The sequence below is a fragment of the Schistocerca cancellata genome, chromosome 7 (assembly GCF_023864275.1).
Source record: "Schistocerca cancellata isolate TAMUIC-IGC-003103 chromosome 7, iqSchCanc2.1, whole genome shotgun sequence".
Classification (NCBI taxonomy): Eukaryota; Metazoa; Arthropoda; class Insecta; order Orthoptera; family Acrididae; genus Schistocerca; species Schistocerca cancellata.
In genome coordinates this window covers 177,655,198-177,675,504 of record NC_064632.1, presented here as the reverse complement: position 1 = coordinate 177,675,504, position 20,307 = coordinate 177,655,198, and the positions used below count along the sequence as shown (strand labels likewise).

Sequence of the window (20,307 nt, the reverse complement as noted above, 5' to 3'; positions counted from 1 at the left end):
AGACATTAGTGGAATCCATACCAGGTCGTGTTGCGGCACTTGTGCGTGCTCGCGGATGCCCTACACGATTGTAGACAGCAGTACCAGTTTCTGTGACACTTCAGTGTATAATGTAAGCTCATTTCTGAGAGCTTAATTCAGCCAAAAATGACTTTGTACTGTATATTATATTAATGTTTCCCGTCTTTATTGGTACCAATGAATCTCCCCGCGGCGGGTTTGTTAGGCCACCATCGTTGCATCTACTCGTGTATCGATACGAGAACAAACACAACATTTGGGAGGTGCAACAACGCGCGTTTAACTATCTCTGATCTCACTATTGAGCTTTACGGTCTTAGTTTTGAGCGCGCGTCAGCGCTGCAATTGTTAATGTGGAGTCTTCAGATGTGGTCGGTCGCGAACTACCGGTCGGAGAAAGCCATGCAGTGTACTGAAGTTTACGGTCGCACGTCAGAAGAATATTGTACACCAATTCACACGTAGGAAATGTCGTCCATGACTGAAGTTTTATTTGGACGTCATGGTATGATTTTATTACTATGATTAAATAATAAATTTCGACAAAAGGATATAACAAACCGATAGAAGGATAATCCATTGTGCTTAATAATATTCACCGAGCCGGTCATTAAATAATACTAGAGATGAAACAAAACATCATCAACAAACAGATGGGTAATTATCCACGAAGTGAGGCAACTCAGCAGGAGTTCTACAGATTTTAAAAATGTAGTGAAACTCCCTGTATAAAGATTACCATTCCAAACTACTTCCTTTACGTCAACAGCGGCCAAAAGTTGCTCAGAGCAGTAGACTTCCGCTTTTCTGTCGAATAAACAGAGACATTTTCATTCTTGACAACAGTGGAAACATGTAGTTACTAGGCATGGAAAAATTCGTTCATCTTTGGCATCTAGTTCACTTGCGACCGGTCCTTTTAGGGACTCGTTCGTTTTTAATAGTTCGTTGTTCATTCTTGTATTCTTGACTGTGCAAACCTGTATGAAATTAAAAAAAGTGTCAACGGAGACGAGAAGTACTGTATCCAATAAGAAGAGCGTACCAAAGAGCTGGACTAGGGGGGGGGGGGGAGGCAGGTCATATTATTTTCGCAGTGATTAGTGAAACTGCGTGCCTACGGAGTATAGCCTCAGTTGTGTGACTGGATTCGTGACTTCCTGTCAGGAAGGTCACAGTTCGTAGTAATAGACGGAAAGTCATCGAGTAAAACAGAAATAATATCCCGCGTTCCCCAAGGAAGTGTTATAGGCCCTCTATTGTTCCTGATCTATATTAACGACATAGGAGACAATCTGAGTAGCCGTCTTAGATTGTTTGCAGATGATGCTGTCATTTACCGTTTTGTAAAGTCATCACATGAACAAAACGACTTGCAAAATGATTTAGATAAGATATCTGTGTGGTGCGAAAAGTGGCAATTGACCCTGAATAAGGAAAAGTGTGAAGTTATTCACATGAGTACCAAAATAAATTAGCTAAATTTCGATTACGCGATAAGTCACACAAATCTGAAGGCTGTAAATTCAACTAAATACTTAGGCATTACAATTACAAATAACCGAAATTGGAACGATCACATAGATAATATTGTGGGTAGAGCAAATCAAAGACTGCGATTCATTGCCAGAACACTTAGAAAGTGCAACAGGTCTACTAAAGAAACTGCTTACACCACGCTTGTCCGCCCTGTTCTGGAGTATTGCTGTGCGGTGTGCGATCCGCATCAGGTGGGACTGACGGATGACATCGAAAAAGTGCAAAGAAGGGCAGCTCGTTTTGTATTATCGCGAAATAGGGGAGATAGTGTCACAGACATGATACGTGAGTTGGAGTGGCAATCATTAAAACAAGGGCGTTTTTCGTTGCGACGGGATCTTCTAATGAAATTTCAGTCACCTGTTTTATCCTCCGATTGCGATAAACATTCTGTTGGCACCCATCTACATAGGGAGAAATGATCATCACGATAAAATAAGAGAAATCAGGGCTCGCACAGAAAAATTTAAGTGCTCGTTTTTCCCGCGTGCCGTTCGAGAGCGGAACAGTAGAGAGACAGCTTGAAGGTGGTTCATTGAACCCTCTACCAGGCACTTTATTGTGAATAGCAGAGTAATCACGTAGATGTAGATGTAGAAGCTGTTTTGAGACTTCACGACAATTGCTGTGAGTATCCATTACATGTTCTGTCTTACTACAAATTAATTCATGCACCGGTATGCCTGTCGTTATACAACATTCCAATTACGGCGGCGCGCGCACACACACACACAGACACACACACAAACACACACACACACACACACACACACACACACACAAATATACACTCCTGGAAATTGAAATAAGAACACCGTGAATTCATTGTCCCAGGAAGGGGAAACTTTATTGACACATTCCTGGGGTCAGATACATCACATGATCACACTGACAGAACCACAGGCACATAGACACAGGCAACAGAGCATGCACAATGTCGGCACTAGTACAGTGTATATCCACCTTTCGCAGCAATGCAGGCTGCTATTCTCCCATGGAGACGATCGTAGAGATGCTGGATGTAGTCCTGTGGAACGGCTTGCCATGCCATTTCCACCTGGCGCCTCAGTTGGACCAGCGTTCGTGCTGGACGTGCAGACCGCGTGAGACGACGCTTCATCCAGTCCCAAACATGCTCAATGGGGGACAGATCCGGAGATCTTGCTGGCCAGGGTAGTTGACTTACACCTTCTAGAGCACGTTGGGTGGCACGGGATACATGCGGACGTGCATTGTCCTGTTGGAACAGCAAGTTCCCTTGCCGGTCTAGGAATGGTAGAACGATGGGTTCGATGACGGTTTGGATGTACCGTGCACTATTCAGTGTCCCCTCGACGATCACCAGTGGTGTACGGCCAGTGTAGGAGATCGCTCCCCACACCATGATGCCGGGTGTCGGCCCTGTGTGCCTCGGTCGTATGCAGTCCTGATTGTGGCGCTCACCTGCACGGCGCCAAACACGCATACGACCATCATTGGCACCAAGGCAGAAGCGACTCTCATCGCTGAAGACGACACGTCTCCATTCGTCCCTCCATTCACGCCTGTCGCGACACCACTGGAGGCGGGCTGCACGATGTTGGGGCGTGAGCGGAAGACGGCCTAACGGTGTGCGGGACCGTAGCCCAGCTTCATGGAGACGGTTGCGAATGGTCCTCGCCGATACCCCAGGAGCAACAGTGTCCCTAATTTGCTGGGAAGTGGCGGTGCGGTCCCCTACGGCACTGCGTAGGATCCTACGGTCTTGGCGTGCATCCGTGCGTCGCTGTGGTCCGGTCCCAGGTCGACGGGCACGTGCACCTTCCGCCGACCACTGGCGACAACATCGATGTACTGCGGAGACCTCACGCCCCACGTGTTGAGCAATTCGGCGGTACGTCCACCCGGCCTCCCGCATGCCGACTATACGCCCTCGCTCAAAGTCCGTCAACTGCACATACGGTTCACGTCCACGCTGTCGCGGCATGCTACCAGTGTTAAAGACTGCGATGGAGCTCCGTATGCCACGGCAAACTGGCTGACACTGACGGCGGCGGTGCACAAATGCTGGGCAGCTAGCGCCATTCGACGGCCAACACCGCGGTTCCTGGTGTGTCCGCTGTGCCGTGCGTGTGATCATTGCTTGTACAGCCCTCTCGCAGTGTGGCTTGGCTCTGAGCACTATGGGACTCAACTGCTGTGGTCATAAGTCCCCTAGAACTTAGAACTACTTAAACCTAACTAACCTAAGGACATCACGCACATCCATGCCCGAGGCAGGATTCGAACCTGCGACCGTAGCGGTCGTGCTGTTCCAGACTGTAGCGCCTTTAACCGCTCGGCCACTCCGGCCGGCCTCTCGCAGTGTCCGGAGCAAGTATGGTGGGTCTGACACACCGGTGTCAATGTGTTCTTTTTTCCATTTCCAGGAGTATATATATATATATATATATATATATATATATATATATATATATATATATATATATATATAGACAGAGACACACCATTTACACAAGGACACGGCATTAGCGTGTTAAACCAAGTCTCAGTGAGACAAACAACTCGGTGACGCCTGCTCTCCTTAGAGAAGACCTAGTTCGCTCGTGGCGTTCTGCAAACGCTCCTAAGCGGTTTACTGTCACGCTAGCCCTCGATCAGGGCCTTGTAGCCCGCAGCTATGGGACGAGACTAGAGAAAGCAGGGCACACTACAATCTCCGGTCAAGTCGCTAGGAAATAGGATGCTAACTGCTTCGGGAGACAACGCGGCTGTTCTAAACCTAGATTACACCAGGAATATAGTCAACGCAGTTTCACATCGCGCAATCAGGAAGGAGAGTCATCGTTTCGCGGCTTCACCGTCATTGTGAGCTGGAGGGATATTCATTCCGACTGCGAGCCTGAGACGCTACATATTGATACACTACTGGCCATTAAAATTGCTAAAACACGAAGATGACGTGCTACAGACGCGAAATTTAACCGACAGGAAGAAGATGCTGAGATATGCAAATGATTAGCTTTCCAGAGCACTCACACAAGGTTGGCGCCGGTGGCGACACCTACAACGTGCTGACATGAGGAAATTTTCCAACCGATTTCTCATACACAAACAGCAGTTGACCGGCGTTGCCTGGTGAAACGTTGTTGTGATGCTTCTTGTAAGGAGGAGAAATGCGTACCATCACGTTTCGACTTTGATAAAGGTCGGATTGTAGCCTATCGCGATTGCGGTTTATCGTATCGCGACATTGCTGCTCGCGTTGGTCGAGATCTAATGACTGTTAGCAGAATATGGAATCGGTGGGTTCAGGAGGGTAATACGGAACGCCGTGCTGGATTCCAACGGCCTCGTATCACTAGCAGTCGAGATAACAGACATCTTATCCGCATGGCTGTAACGGATCTTGCAACCACATCTCGATCCCTGCGTCAACAGATGGGGACGTTTGCAAGACAACAACCATCTGCACGAACAGGTTGACGACATTTGCAGTAGCATGAATTATCAGCTCGGAGACCCTTGACGCTGCATCACAGACAGGAGCGTCTGCGATGGTGTATTCAACGACGAACCTGGGTGCACGAATGGCAAAAAGTCATCTTTTCGGATGGATCCAAGTTCTGTTTACAGCATCATGATGTTCGCATCCGCGTTTGGCGACATCGCAGTGAACGCACATTGGAAGCGTGTATTCGTCATCACCATACTGGCGTATCACCCAGCGTGATGGTATGGGGTGCCATTGGTTACACGTCTCGGCCACCTCTTGTTCGCACTGTCGGCACTTTGAACAGTGGACGTTATATTTCAGATGTGTTACGACCCGTGGCTCTACCCTTCATTCGATCCCTGCGAAACTCTACATTTCAGCAGGATAATGCATGACCGCATGTTGCAGGTCCCGTACGGGCCTTTCTGGATACAGAAAATGTTCGACTGCTGCCCTGGCCAGCACATTCTCCAGATCTCAGACCAATTGAAACGTCTGGTCAATGGTGGCCGAGCAACTGGCTCGTCACAATACGCCAGTCACTACTCTTGATCAACTGTGGTATCGTGTTGAAGCTGCATGGGGAGCTGTACCTGTGCACGCCATCCAAGCTCTATTTGGCTCAATGCCCAGGCATATCAAGGCCGTTATTACGGCTAGAGGTGATTGTTCTGGGTACTGATTTCTCAGGATCTATGCACCCAAACTGCGTGAAAATGTAATCACATGTCAGTTCTAGTATAATATATTTGTCCAATGAATACCCGTTTATCATCTGCATTTCTTCTTGGTGTAGCAATTTTAATGACCAGTAGTGTATTTTCATTCATTCAACCACCAACGGGTTGTTAGCAATATAAATTCCCGCTCTTGGAAGAAAGCACACGGCACACACGTCTGAAAAAAGGGTAGCAGGAATGGGCGAAAAAACTACCATCCAGTATCCTTGACAACCATTTGTTGTAGAATCTTAGATCATATTCTGAGCTCAAACATAAGGAAGTATCTAGAACATAATGGCCACATCTATGCTAACCATTATGTATTCGGAAAACATCGATCATCTGAAACCACCTCGTACTTTCTCACATGACATCTTGAAAGCCGTGGTTCAAGGCAGCATCTCCAGATTTCCGAAAAACATTTCACTTAGAACAACTTGTATGTTTACTGTCAAAAGTACGGTCGTATGTGATATCTAGCTACATTTGAGGTTAGGTTGAGAATTCTTTAGTAGGGAGGACACTAACTTGTTATCTTGGATGGAGAGTCATCGACAGATGTAGTTGTAAATTCAGGTGTGCTCCAGAGAAGTGTGTTGGGACACTTACTGTTCATGGTGTGCTTTAGTGACCTTGGTAACAATATCAATTGTAGCCTGAGATTTTTTGCAAATGATTCCCTTATCTGTAATGAAATAAGGTATGAAAAAAGCTGGACAAATATTCAGTAAGCTCTTGGTAAGATTTCAAAGTGGCGAAAGGATTAGCAGTTCGCTTTAAATGTTCAAATATACAAAATTGTGGACTTCACAAGATGAAAACCATAGTACCTCATGACTACACTATCAACGAGTCACAGTTGGAATGGATCAACTCATACAAATACTTTTTAGGGGTATGAAATGGAACTGTCACACAGGCTCAATCTTAGGTAAAGCAAGCGGCAGACTTCGATTTGTTGGTAGAAAAGTGCGGAAATGCAATCGGTCTACGATGGTGATCACTGCTTGCAAATTACTCATCCGAAACCTCCTAGAATATTGCTCAAGTGTGTAGAACATTACCGAATAGAACCGGCAGAGAATGTTGAAAGTACAGGGGCATCACGAATGATCACAAGTTGGTTTGATATGTGGGAGAGTGTCACAGAGATGCCGAATAAACAGACTATTTTTAAACTACCTCTTGATGTTGCAGAGGAGGCTAGGAGGGAGGCATGCCGTGGGCTGAGTGGGCCTGAGACGCCTACTTTACGATCACTTAGAGTTATTATTTTACCTCCTGACGAGAGCATGGTACCGTTGTTTTGGACAGGCAGGACTGCGTTCAAAAGATACAGTGTCTACTGTCTGATTCAGCATATCGCAGGATCGGTGCTTCAGCACAAAAAGTGTTGAGAGAAATCCTATCAGCCTCTTGAAGAAAAGTTTCTTATCGCAGGAGACTGTCAAGAGCATTAATTCTTGATGTGCTGTTCCCCCTACGTAATATGGCCTCTCTACGGTCCACTAGGAAGGTCTTCCTCTTCGTCGGAGTTACTGGTGCTCCTACATATCGTGTAGCAAAACATCTTGCTACTATGCTGATCCCTGCGGTAGGTCGCTGTGAACACCACATTAATAATTCGGCGGATTTCTGTGTCGATTAGAGGGAATGCGTTTGTCTTGTGACAGCCAGAGCGAGAGCACCAGCAGCAGCGAGTAGTGTTTGTATAAAGCGTTTATTTTGCATTTTGTTTACGACCTTCCACTAAGGAAGGGATTCTATTTGTGTTTATCTGCTCTGCATAGTAACTAACAGTTCTTGATAAAACTTTACGTAGTTTTCGTGTTAGATTTCTTAGTGTTTTCTTGATCGTTTAGAACAGAAAGCGCCCTAAAACCGTCTTTTGTTTGTTTCGCGGCCGTTAGCCACTAGTCACTTGAATCAGCAGTTGTCTTGTGACAGCCAGAGCGAGAGCACCAGCAGCAGCGAGTAGTGTTTGTATAAAGCGTTTATTTTGCATTTTGTTTACGACCTTCCACTAAGGAAGGGATTCTGTTTGTGTGTATCTGCTCTGCATAGTAACTAACAGTTCTTGATAAAACTTTACGTAGTTTTCGTGTTAGATTTCTTAGTGTTTTCTTGATCGTTTAGAACAGAAAGCGCCCTAAAACCGTCATTTGTTTGTTTCGCGGCCGTTAGCCACTAGTCACTTGAATCAGCAGTTGTCTTGTGACAGCCAGAGCGAGAGCACCAGCAGCAGCGAGTAGTGTTTGTATAAAGCGTTTATTTTGCATTTTGTTTACGACCTTCCACTAAGGAAGGGATTCTATTTGTGTTTATCTGCTCTGCATAGTAACTAACAGTTCTTGATAAAACTTTACGTAGTTTTTGTGTTAGATTTCTTAGTGTTTTCTTGATCGTTTAGAACAGAAAGCGCCCTAAAACCGTCTTTTGTTTGTTTCGCGGCCGTTAGCCACTAGTCACTTGAATCAGCAGTTGTCTTGTGACAGCCAGAGCGAGAGCACCAGCAGCAGCGAGTAGTGTTTGTATAAAGCGTTTTTGTACTTATTTGCTGCGCTTAGCTTTTAAATAGTTTTTCTGGGAAAACCTAGCGTAGTTTTCGCGTCTCGTATTTCAGAGAGTGTTTCTTGATTATCAGAGTAGCTCATCAGAAGATTATCTTGGGAATTTGTCACCATATAGGGTAGGGTAAACATAGTCATGTGTAGGGACTGTGGTTGTTGTGAGCGGACGCAAGGAGAATTGGCCACTCTTCGGGGGCAGGTGGAGGCTTTGTCTGTTAGGCTCATCGAGCTCGAGGCGCAGGCGTCGGCTCGTAGTGGCGTTGGGGCAACTGTGGTGAGACCTATGCCTACTTCGGTGGCCTTGGAATCACATGGAACCCCTGATGTCGCTGCGTCTTCCGGCAGTGAGCATCTTACCGGTCAGCCATCACTCCAGGGTGAATGGCGGACAGTGGTGGGCTCGCGCGTGCCTGGCCGAAAGGCGAAGGTGGGATCTGGCCGCGTGGCAGCTGCCTTACCCCTTTCCAACAGGTACGGGGTGCTTCCTAGTGGTGATGACATCGTTTCCGAGCCACCACAGGATGCCTCGCCTGTTGGGCCAGTGGCCGATTCTCCGGCAAGGTCCCGACAGTCACAGAGGGCGGGCCTATTAGTTATAGGGAGCTCCAACGTTAGGCGGGTTATGGAGCCCCTCAGGAAAATAGCGGGTAGGTCGGGGAAGAATGCACGTGCACTCGGTGTGCTTGCCGGGGGGTCTCGTCCGTAATGTGGAGGAGGCCCTTCCGGCAGCTATTGAACGCACTGGGTGTGACCGGCTGCAGATAGTAGCACATGTCGGAACGAATGACGCCTGCCGCTTGGGTTCTGAGGCCATCCTTGGTTCCTTCCGGCGGCTGGCTGATTTGGTGAAGACAACCAGCATCGCACGCGGAGTGCAAGCTGAGCTTAATATCTGCAGCATAGTGCCCAGAGTCGATCGCGGTCCTCTGGTTTGGAGCCGTGTGGAGGGTCTAAACCAGAGGCTCAGACGACTCTGCGACTATAATGGTTGCAAATTCATCGACCTCCGTTATTGGGTGGAGAACTGTAGGGCCCCTCTAGACAGGTCAGGCGTGCACTACACACCGGAAGCAGCTACTAGGGTAGCAGAGTACGTGTGGCGTGCACACGGGGGTTTTTTAGGTTAGAGGGACCCCCCCTTGGGCGAAACGATAAAATACCTGACGGCTTACCAGAGAGGACATTATCATCGTTGATAAAGAACGTCCGTCCTCAGAGACCAAAAACAGGAAAAGTTAACGTAATATTGGTAAACTGCAGGAGTATCCAGGGCAAGGTTCCTGAATTAGTATCTCTTATTGAAGGAAATAGTGCGCATATAGTATTAGGAACGGAAAGTTGGTTAAAACCGGAAGTGAACAGTAACGAAATCCTAGACACAGAATGGAATATATACCGCAAGGATAGGATAAACGCCAATGGTGGAGGAGTATTTATAGCAGTAAAGAATTCAATAATATCCAGTGAAGTTATTAGCGAATGCGAATGTGAAATAATCTGGGTTAAGCTAAGTATCAAAGGTGGGTCAGATATGATAGTCGGATGCTTCTATAGACCACCTGCATCAGCAACCGTAGTAGTTGAGCGCCTCAGAGAGAACCTGCAGAACGTCTTGAAGAAGTTTCGTGATCATACTATTGTAATAGGGGGAGACTTCAATCTACCAGGTATAGAATGGGATAGTCACACAATCAGAACTGGAGCCAGGGACAGAGACTCTTGTGACATTATCCTGACTGCCTTGTCCGAGAATTACTTCGAGCAGATAGTTAGAGAACCAACTCGTGAAGCTAACGTTTCAGACCTCATAGCAACAAATAGACCGGAACTTTTCGACTCCGTGAATGTAGAAGAGGGTATCAGTGATCATAAGTCAGTGGTTGCATCAATGACTACAAGTGTAATAAGAAATGCCAAGAAAGGAAGGAAAATATATTTGCTTAACAAGAGTGATAGGGCACAAATCGCAGAATATCTGAGTGACCACCATCAAACGTTCATTTCTGAGGAAGAGGATGTGGAACAAAAATGGAAAAAATTCAGAAACATCGTCCAGTACGCCTTAGATAAGTTCGTACCGACTAAGGTCCAAAGCGAGGGGAAAGATCCACCGTGGTATAACAATCATGTACGAAAGGTACTACGGAAACAAAGAAAGCTTCATCATAGGTTTAAGAGTAGTCGAATCATAGCTGATAAGGAAAAGCTGAACGAAGCGAAAAAGAGCGTAAAGAGAGCAATGAGAGAAGCATTCAACGAATTCGAACATAAAACATTGGCAAACAATCTAAACAAGAACCCTAAAAAGTTTTGGTCATATGTAAAATCGGTAAGCGGATCTAAATCCCCTATTCAGTCACTCGTTGACCACGATGGCACCGAAACAGAGGACGACCGAAGAAAGGCAGAAATACTGAATTCAGTGTTCCGAAACTGTTTCACTGCGGAAAATCGTAACACGGTCCCTGACTTCAGCCGTCGCACGGACGCCAAAATGGAAAATATTGAAATAAACGATATCGGAATTGAAAAACAACTGCTATCACTTAGTAGCGGAAAAGCATCCGGACCAGACGAGATACCCTTAAGATTCTACAGTGATTATGCTAAAGAACTTGCCCCCTTTCTATCAGCAATTTATCGTAGATCGCTGGAAGAACGTAAAGTACCTAGCGACTGGAAGAAAACGCAGGTCGTTCCCATTTTCAAGAAGGGTCATAAATCAGATGCGAATAATTATAGGCCTATTTCGCTTACGTCAATCTGTTGTAGAATAATGGAACATGTTTTGTGTTCTCGTATTATGACGTTCTTAGATAATACAAATCTCCTTCATCATAACCAACATGGATTCCGCAAACAGAGATCATGTGAAACTCAGCTCGCCCTATTTGCCCAAGAAATTCACAGTGCCGTAGACACTGGCGAGCAGATTGATGCCGTATTCCTGGACTTCAGGAAGGCATTTGATACGGTTCCGCACTTACGTTTAGTGAAAAAAATACGAGCTTACGGAATATCGGACCAGGTTTGTGATTGGATTCAGGATTTCCTAGAAGAAAGAACACAACATGTCATTCTTAACGGTTCAAAATCTGCAGATGTAGAGGTAATTTCGGGAGTACGGCAAGGAAGCGTGATAGGACCTTTATTGTTTACAATATACATAAATGACTTAGTTGACAACATCGGTAGCTCCGTGAGGCTATTTGCAGATGACACGGTTGTCTACAAGAAAGTAGCAACATCAGAAGACTCGTACGTACTCCAGGAAGACCTGCAGAGGATTAATGCATGGTGCGACAGCTGGCAGCTTTCCATAAACGTAGATAAATGTAATATAATGCGCATACATAGGGGCAGAAATCCATTCCAGTACGATTATGCCATAGGTGGTAAATCATTGGAAGCGGTAACGACCGTAAAATACTTAGGAGTTACTATCCGGAGCGATCTGAAGTGGAATGATCACATAAAACAAATAGTGGGAAAAGCAGGCGCCAGGTTGAGATTCATAGGAAGAATTCTAAGAAAATGTGACTCATCGACGAAAGAAGTAGCTTACAAAACGCTTGTTCGTCCGATTCTTGAGTATTGCTCATCAGTATGGGACCCTTACCAGGTTGGATTAATAGAAGAGATAGACATGATCCAGCGAAAAGCAGCGCGATTCGTCATGGGGACATTTAGTCAGCGCGAGAGCGTTACGGAGATGCTGAACAAGCTCCAGTGGCGGACACTTCAAGAAAGGCGTTACGCAATACGGAGAGGTTTATTATCGAAATTACGAGAGAGCACATTCCGGGAAGAGATGGGCAACATATTACTACCGCCCACATATATCTCGCGTAATGATCACAACGAAAAGATCCGAGAAATTAGAGCAAATACGGAGACTTACAAGCAGTCGTTCTTCCCACGCACAATTCGTGAATGGAACAGGGAAGGGGGGATCAGATAGTGATACAATAAGTACCCTCCGCCACACACCGTAAGGTGGCTCGCGGAGTATAGATGTAGATGTAGATGTAGATGATATTGTAATAGGTATGTTATTCTAGTACGTCAGGATCAGTAATGGGACTGAACAGCGTCAGATCCTGACTGTGAAGGACGTGTAGATGCCACGTACTCGTGTGAGACAGCGTAATCCTCATCTGATAGAGCCTGAAAGCCGGCCGCTGTGGCAGAGCGGTTCTAGGCGCTTCAGTTCGGAACCACGCGGCTGCTACGGTCGCAGGTTGGAATTCTGCCTCTGGCTTGGATGTGTGTGATGTCATTAGGTTAGTTAGGTTTACGTAGTTCTAAGTCTAGGGCACTGATGACCTCAGATGTTAAGTTCCAAAGTGCTTAGAGCCATTTGAGAATTTGATAGTCTGAAAGGGGCCTCATTGTTGGTTTCCATTTGTCCGGATGGTCGAATCGTGCAAATCGAGACTTGGAGGGGTATTCGGACGTGACAGTGGTCCGATGTGGTACCGCATAGGAACGTGAGGGCAGGTATACTCGTCTTCGAGGTTCCAGTCGACCACGCAGAACCACCAGGAGGGAGGATCTCCGTACTGTGCACCAAAGACTTCTCATCTGTGCCTGCCATCGGAGAACAAGTACTGGACCTCTTCAATATTCATTTTCACCCCGCTCCAGAAGGAGCCGGGCTAGGGAATTACCATCCCATGTGTACGTCAGTTTTAACATCATAACACAAATGTCTGCGTTTGGAGTGCTGCCGCGATCAGAAAGCGTGGAGTTCTGATGAATGGCGTGGTACCGTGTTCAGTGACGGAACATGGCTCTGAGCTACCCCGGATGACCATCGTCGGCAAGCATGGTGTCGACCTGATGAGAGGTCCTATTCATCCAATATGTTGGACAGGCACGGCAGTGTTACTCCTGGCATCATGGTGTGGGGACTAATAGGGTAGGATACGGGATCACTGCTGATGCTGATAGAGAGAACTATGATGGCACAACGGTACGTCCAAAGACATCGTGCGTCCTCATGTGTTACCTCTCGTGCAACTGTAACGTGGTACCACTTTTCAATTGGACAACACTCGCCCACACTCGGCACGTATCTCTGTGTGATGCTGAGTTATTCGTGTGTCCAGCAAGCGCTTCAGACCTGTCCACGATAGAAGTTGTGTGAGGCCGGTTCGGACGTTCTCTTCGTGCCAGTGTTAGTACCCAGTATATCAAGTATCACTTACAACAGTTGTGGGGGCCGAGCTGTTCTGGGCGCTTCAGTCCGGAACCGAGCGACCGCTACGGTCGGAGGTTCGAATTCTGCCTCGGGCATGGATGTGTGTGATGTTCTTAGGTTAGTTAGTGTAACACCCCAAGAAACCCGAAAACCCAAATAAGAATGTCATGATAATTTAAAGAAGGGAACAGTGTTATCCTGACAGGTACGACAACTTTGACAATAATGTAACACCTTAAAGTTTTGATGAACATCAATTTAAATAATTACTATGTCATGATATAAAGCCAGAAAGAAAGGCTATTTTAAGTAGCTATCAAACATCTTAGTAATAACAGCCAATCAGTACGACGAAAGTTGAGTCAAAGTAAAATATCGGTCAGAGATAACTTTTGTTGTGAAAGAGAGTTGTAAACACGGCGAAAAGGAAATTCAATGCGTCTACAATGCTCGATCATGGAAAAGTCAGTCGCTTGCTAGCTTGCTTGCTATCAAGTCGAGAGAGAGCACCGTTTGTTATAGTACTACATACGGAACGCTTCGAGATTGTTTCTTTTTTTTTAAAAAAAGTAATATTGTGTGATAGAGATGCGCGGACTTTGTTCTCAGTTATTCTGACTTAAGAACTTGAACTGAAGTGATATTCCGATAGTGTACGACGAGTTAATGAACTTTAATTATTGGAGATATTATTGTTGTATTCAACCTTCATCAAAGTGGACAGTTACAACGGAGAATGGACATAGTATCGAAGACTGCAATACCTGATTAGCCTGGAGTAGGAAACATTAATACGACCACACGAAGATAATACAAATACGCCGATTGTAAAAGTTGTCGTAATTGTCACGATCACCGAATTGAAAAGAATTGTAATTGATCTGATCCATCGGTGTGCGTGTGGTGTGATGATTATAAACTAATTACTAAGAAGGAACAATAAAATTGTTCGTCAATGATGGAAATCTGCCTGCCGGAGTGGCCGTGCGGTTCTAGGCGCTACAGTCTGGAGCCGAGAGACTGCTACGGTCGCAGGTTCAAATCCTGCCTCGGGCATGGATGTGTCTGATGTCCTTAGGTTAGTTAGGTTTAATTAGTTCTAAGTTCTAGGCGAGTGATGACCTCAGAAGTTAAGTCGCATAGTGCTCAGAGCCATTTTTTTATGGAAATCTCACGTGTTGGCTCCATCATTAATAGAACTGTGTGACATTTGACAATCAAAATTAATTAACTGTGAACATTTTAATTGAAAGAGTGACTTGATGAACATTGAGCATTGAAAGGAGTGTTTTGACGGAATAATATCACGAGGCACGAAAGCAAGATAGCATTATAGATTATCTCTGGATTTGCTACGTGCTGTAGTGAACAATTCTGCCTAGCAACGTAACAACAACTACTGATACTGAACAGCAAATGAATTTTTCCTCGCTTCAGTGGTGTGACGCCGGTGATGAATGATTCACTCAATACTGCAATAACTAACTAACCGGACATAGCAAATCATCATAAAACCATAACAGTAATTCGCATCGCTGGGAAGACTGTGCGGACTCGCAAACGGACTTTCATACATTACGCGAGGAACAATTTTCTTTAGAGATTTTCAGGTGCTGTTCCACGTTTTCCGCCGGGGACAACCGTCAGTGCGCGTCGCTTCTCCATTCCACCGACCGAGCTGCAGCAGTAGCGGCTCAACATCAACAGCGACAACAAAAAGGGGAGAGGGGACGTCACATTAGGTTTAAGTAGTTCTAAGTCCTAGGGGACTGATGACCTCAGATTTAAGTCCCATAGTGCTCAGAGCCATTTGCACCGTTTGAACATTTGTGGGCAAGCTTGCCTCATAAGAGGACGCAACAGCTTTTTGAGACCATTCCCAACCGAATCAATGCATGCGTTCAGGCCAGAGCGCGTGCAACGTTATACTAATTTCTTTGTAATTTCAATTCCATTTTTTAATCACTACAACAACATCACGTAACCTCTCAACCCTTGAAATTTCATCTCGTTTCATCCTCCCCTACTGGCTACCTCACTTTTTTTTATCAAGTTGTGTGTTTATCATAAAATCACTCCTTTCATTCAGCTGAACCCGCAAATCCAAATAAACCAAATTTTCAGTTTTTTTTTTATTTTGTGATCAATGAGGGCTAGATTTCCTTGCGATATCAAACTGAAGTCAGGTTCGGTAGTTAGCTACAACTTAACTAAATTCCAGCTCTATCTGTTTATTACTTTCAGAGAAACTTATAATTTGGCTACAAAAAAAAATTGCAGGGTTTTACTCCACAAAATGGAGTAAGTCCCGCCGTGCGGGTCTCTGTGCCAATTGAGATAAACTTGGATAAAAACTGATGACTGAGTGATAAAAACATTAGCGACATTCTTGTATTGTAGCCAAGTTACCCAGCACAATATTGAAGTGAAATATCTCGCAAATTGGAACATAATGTTTAAAAATACTTGTTACACAATAATACTTTCTTCTCTTCGAAAGGGGGATTAATACGGTAACTTCGGAGAGTTCAGGTGCTGAAGCTGAGCTATCTAGCTACCTAATAAATAGCGTGCTTTGTTAGGTCCTCTGATTCTTCCTTGAAGTCCCAGGCTTTTGTTCTTCTTCTTCTTCAGATACTTCTTCTCAAAATAGTAAGTCCACATCTATATCTGTGCAACTGTCATGATGTGAGAAGTCTGAATCCGACGCTGAAGAATAACCGACTGGCTGTTTGATTTGTTTTTTCCCTTTTTTGGCACTGATGTAATGAAGTCTAGCGTATGTCGTTGTGTTTGTATAGCACGCTCCTTTCCTTCTTTGACACGTCTTTCCTTCTCAGTAGCAAGCTTTTCTTTTCCAGTATATTCTTCTTCCACTCTTTCTTTTTTTTAAGTGATGACGTTAGAAGCACAGACTTCAATGTTCAGTCAAAGTTTTCCCTAAATATTTATTTTAGACAGCAGAATTATATCTTACGCAATGTGTGCTGAATGTCATATTTTGTGGGGCTTATCACTGAAGAATTGTGTCACATTGTTGGAGCTGCAGGGATTTACCGCAAAACACCTACGGGTATTTACTCTATTTCGGCGTTTTCTGACAGATGCGTCATTGTTGGTTTTGGGGTCCGCTGGAACAATTATTTCCACTCGAAAGTGAAGCTTTTTGCAGTACCGTCAAAGAGTAATTCGTTGATTCTTCTTTTCGAACCCTACATTATACAGAGAGGTGACGAAAGTCATTGGTTAGCGATATGCACAAATACAGATGGTGCTAGTATCGCGTACACCGTGTATAAAAGGGCAGTGCATTGGTGGAGCTGCCATTTGCACTCAGGTGATTCATGTGAAAAGCTGTCCGACGTGATGGGAATTAACAGACTTTGAACGTGGAATGGTAGATGGAACTAAACTACGGGACATTCCATTTCGGAAATCGTTAGGGAATTCAATATGCCGACATTCACAGTGTTAAGGGCGTGCTGAGAATACCAAATTTCAGGCGTTACCTCTCGCCACGGACAACACGGTGTCTGACTGCTGTCACTCAACGACCGAGAGCAGCGGCGTTTACGTAAAGTTTTCACTGCTAACCCCTAAGCAAAACTGCGTGAAATAACCTCCTGAATCAATTTGGGACGAACGTCGAACATATCCGTAAAGACAGTGTGGCGAAATTTGGCGTTAATGGGCTACGGCAGCAGGCGCCGACTCCGGTACCTTTGCTACAGCACAACATCGCCTGCAGAACCTCTCGTGGGCTCGTGACCTTAACCGTTGCATCATACACGACTGGAAGGCCATGGACCGCCAGATGAATTGCGGTTTCGATTGGTAAGAGCTGGTGGTACGGTTCGAGTGTGGCGCAGACGCCGAGAAGCCACAAATACAAGTTGTCAACAAGGCACAGCGCAAGCCGCTGGTTGCTTCCTAGTGGTATGGGCTGTGTTTATACGGAATGTACTGGGTCCTCTAGGTGGTCAGCTGCTAGGAGACCAATTGCAGCCATTCATGTATGTCATGTTCCCAAACAACGATGGGATTTTTATGGATGACAATGCGCCATGTCACGGGGCCGCAAATGTACGCAATTGGTTTGAAGAACATTCTGCACGTTTCGCGGTTTTCCATCTGCCTCGGCGAATGCGGGCTGCTTCCCCTTATTCCGCCTCAGCTACACTATGTCGGCGATTGCTGCGCAAACAAGTTCTCCACGTACGCGTACACCACCATTACTCTACCACGCAAACATAGGGGTTACACTCGTCTGGTGTGAGACGGTCCCCCCCGGTGGGGGGCACCGGGGGACGAATTGCACAGTAACCCTGAAAGTGGCTCGGTGTGGGGCGGCGGAGGGGTGAAATGGACTGTAGTCGTCGTGGAGTTGTGGACCATTGCGGCTGCAGCGAGGACGGAGCCTCTCCGTCGTTTCTAGGCCCCCGGTTAACATACAACACAATACAATCAATTTCACGTGCAAAAGATGACTAATTTTTTAGCAAAAATCCACACCAAAATAAGGGAGATCATGGTTTACAATACAGTACAAGACAAACCTGCCATCTGGTGGTCAACCCCCGAATCGATGGCAGTCAGTTAAGAAGCTGGTTCGGGGTTTACCCCCACTTACCCTGGAGTTGTTGTTAATTTTTATAACAGCGGTGTTCCCAGCGTGAGACAGTAGTACCTGACTCTGGAGGAATGGAATGGTGAGGTACTTACGGCGGCGAGCTGCTCGTCGTGCGACATCTCGCGGCCCACTTTGAGCGAGGCGGCCATCTCCATGTTCTCCTGGACGGTCATGTGCGGCTGCAGCAGGTCCTCCTGCATGATGTACGTGCTCAGCTTGTGGAACAGCTTCAACTGCCTAGGCTGGCCGTTCGTGTTGATCGTGCCCGTCACGCCCGCCGTCCTGAAAAGCGACACATTGTGCTGATACCGAGCCTCGTCACTTTAAACACTAAAATGTTATAAGGATGTGCCTACATACTCCTAAATCTACACTCCTGGAAATGGAAAAAAGAACACATTGACACCGGTGTGTCAGACCCACCATACTTGGTCCGGACACTGCGAGAGGGCTGTACAAGCAATGATCACACGCACGGCACAGCGGACACACCAGGAACCGCGGTGTTGGCCGTCGAATGGCGCTAGCTGCGCAGCATTTGTGCACCGCCGCCGTCAGTGTCAGCCAGTTTGCCGTGGCATACGGAGCTCCATCGCAGTCTTTAACACTGGTAGCATGCCGCGACAGCGTGGACGTGAACCGTATGTGCAGTTGACGGACTTTGAGCGAGGGCGTATAGTGGGCATGCGGGAGGCCGGGTGGACGTACCGCCGAATTGCTCAACACGTGGGGCGTGAGGTCTCCACAGTACATCGATGTTGTCGCCAGTGGTCGGCAGAAGGTGCACGTGCCCGTCGACCTGGGACCGGACCGCAGCGACGCACGGATGCACGCCAAGACCGTAGGATCCTACGCAGTGCCGTAGGGGACCGCACCGCCACTTCCCAGCAAATTAGGGACACTGTTGCTCCTGGGGTATCGGCGAGGACCATTCGCAACCGTCTCCATGAAGCTGGGCTACGGTCCCGCACACCGTTAGGCCGTCTTCCGCTCACGCCCCAACATCGTGCAGCCCGCCTCCAGTGGTGTCGCGACAGGCGTGAATGGAGGGACGAATGGAGACGTGTCGTCTTCAGCGATGAGAGTCCCTTCTGCCTTGGTGCCAATGATGGTCGTATGCGTGTTTAGCGCCGTGCAGGTGAGCGCCACAATCAGGACTGCATACGACCGAGGCACACAGGGCCAACACCCGGCATCATGGTGTGGGGAGCGATCTCCTACACTGGCCGTACACCACTAGTGATCGTCGAGGGGACACTGAATAGTGCACGGTACATCCAAACCGTCATCGAACCCATCGTTCTACCATTCCTAGACCGGCAAGGGGACTTGCTGTTCCAACAGGACAATGCACGTCCGCATGTATCCCGTGCCACCCAACGTGCTCTAGAAGGTGTAAGTCAACTACCCTGGCCAGCAAGATCTCCGGATCTGTCCCCCATTGAGCATGTTTGGGACTGGATGAAGCGTCGTCTCACGCGGTCTGCCCGTCCAGCACGAACGCTGGTCCAACTGAGGCGCCAGGTGGAAATGGCATGGCAAGCCGTTCCACAGGACTACATCCAGCATCTCTACGATCGTCTCCATGGGAGAATAGCAGCCTGCATTGCTGCGAAAGGTGGATATACACTGTACTAGTGCCGACATTGTGCATGCTCTGTTGCCTGTGTCTATGTGCCTGTGGTTCTGTCAGTGTGATCATGTGATGTATTTGACCCCAGGAATGTGTCAATAAAGTTTCCCCTTCCTGGCACAATGAATTCACGGTGTTCTTATTTCAATTTCCAGGAGTGTATGTAGTCTTCTGCCGTCCTACCGGGTGGTTATAACTAAACTTCCCTACTTAACACGTTACAACACGGAAACAAATTACCGTACGGGTACCAAACTTGGTAGCATTAATGTCTAGAGTGTGGGGTGCATGATTTCCACGCATCACAGCCAACGTCCAATTATAACTACGGCCACCAGGTGCTGTGATCAGTCATCGTGATTCGTAGTCTCACACACCTGAACGGTCGTAGTGCACTTGACGTGTTGACTTGAGCTTGGACAAATGGAGCAGGGCGTCATTGGTGAATCCCTTTTACGGAAACAACAGTAATGCTGCAGCCGCACTTCGAGAATATCGCCGACTGAAAGTATTA

The 20,307-nt window shown here is 46.6% G+C and overlaps 1 protein-coding gene across 1 annotated transcript in view; it reads right to left on the bottom strand.

The window, feature by feature from the left end:
- The window catches only part of LOC126092489 (ATP-binding cassette subfamily G member 4-like), a 334,061-nt gene that overhangs the window by 58,665 nt on the left and 255,089 nt on the right, over nt 1-20,307 (bottom strand). Inside the window, exon 3 of the mRNA XM_049908106.1 lies at nt 18,253-18,442. Coding sequence (XP_049764063.1) covers nt 18,253-18,442 — 190 coding nt within the window. The remainder of the gene's footprint in view (nt 1-18,252; nt 18,443-20,307) is intronic.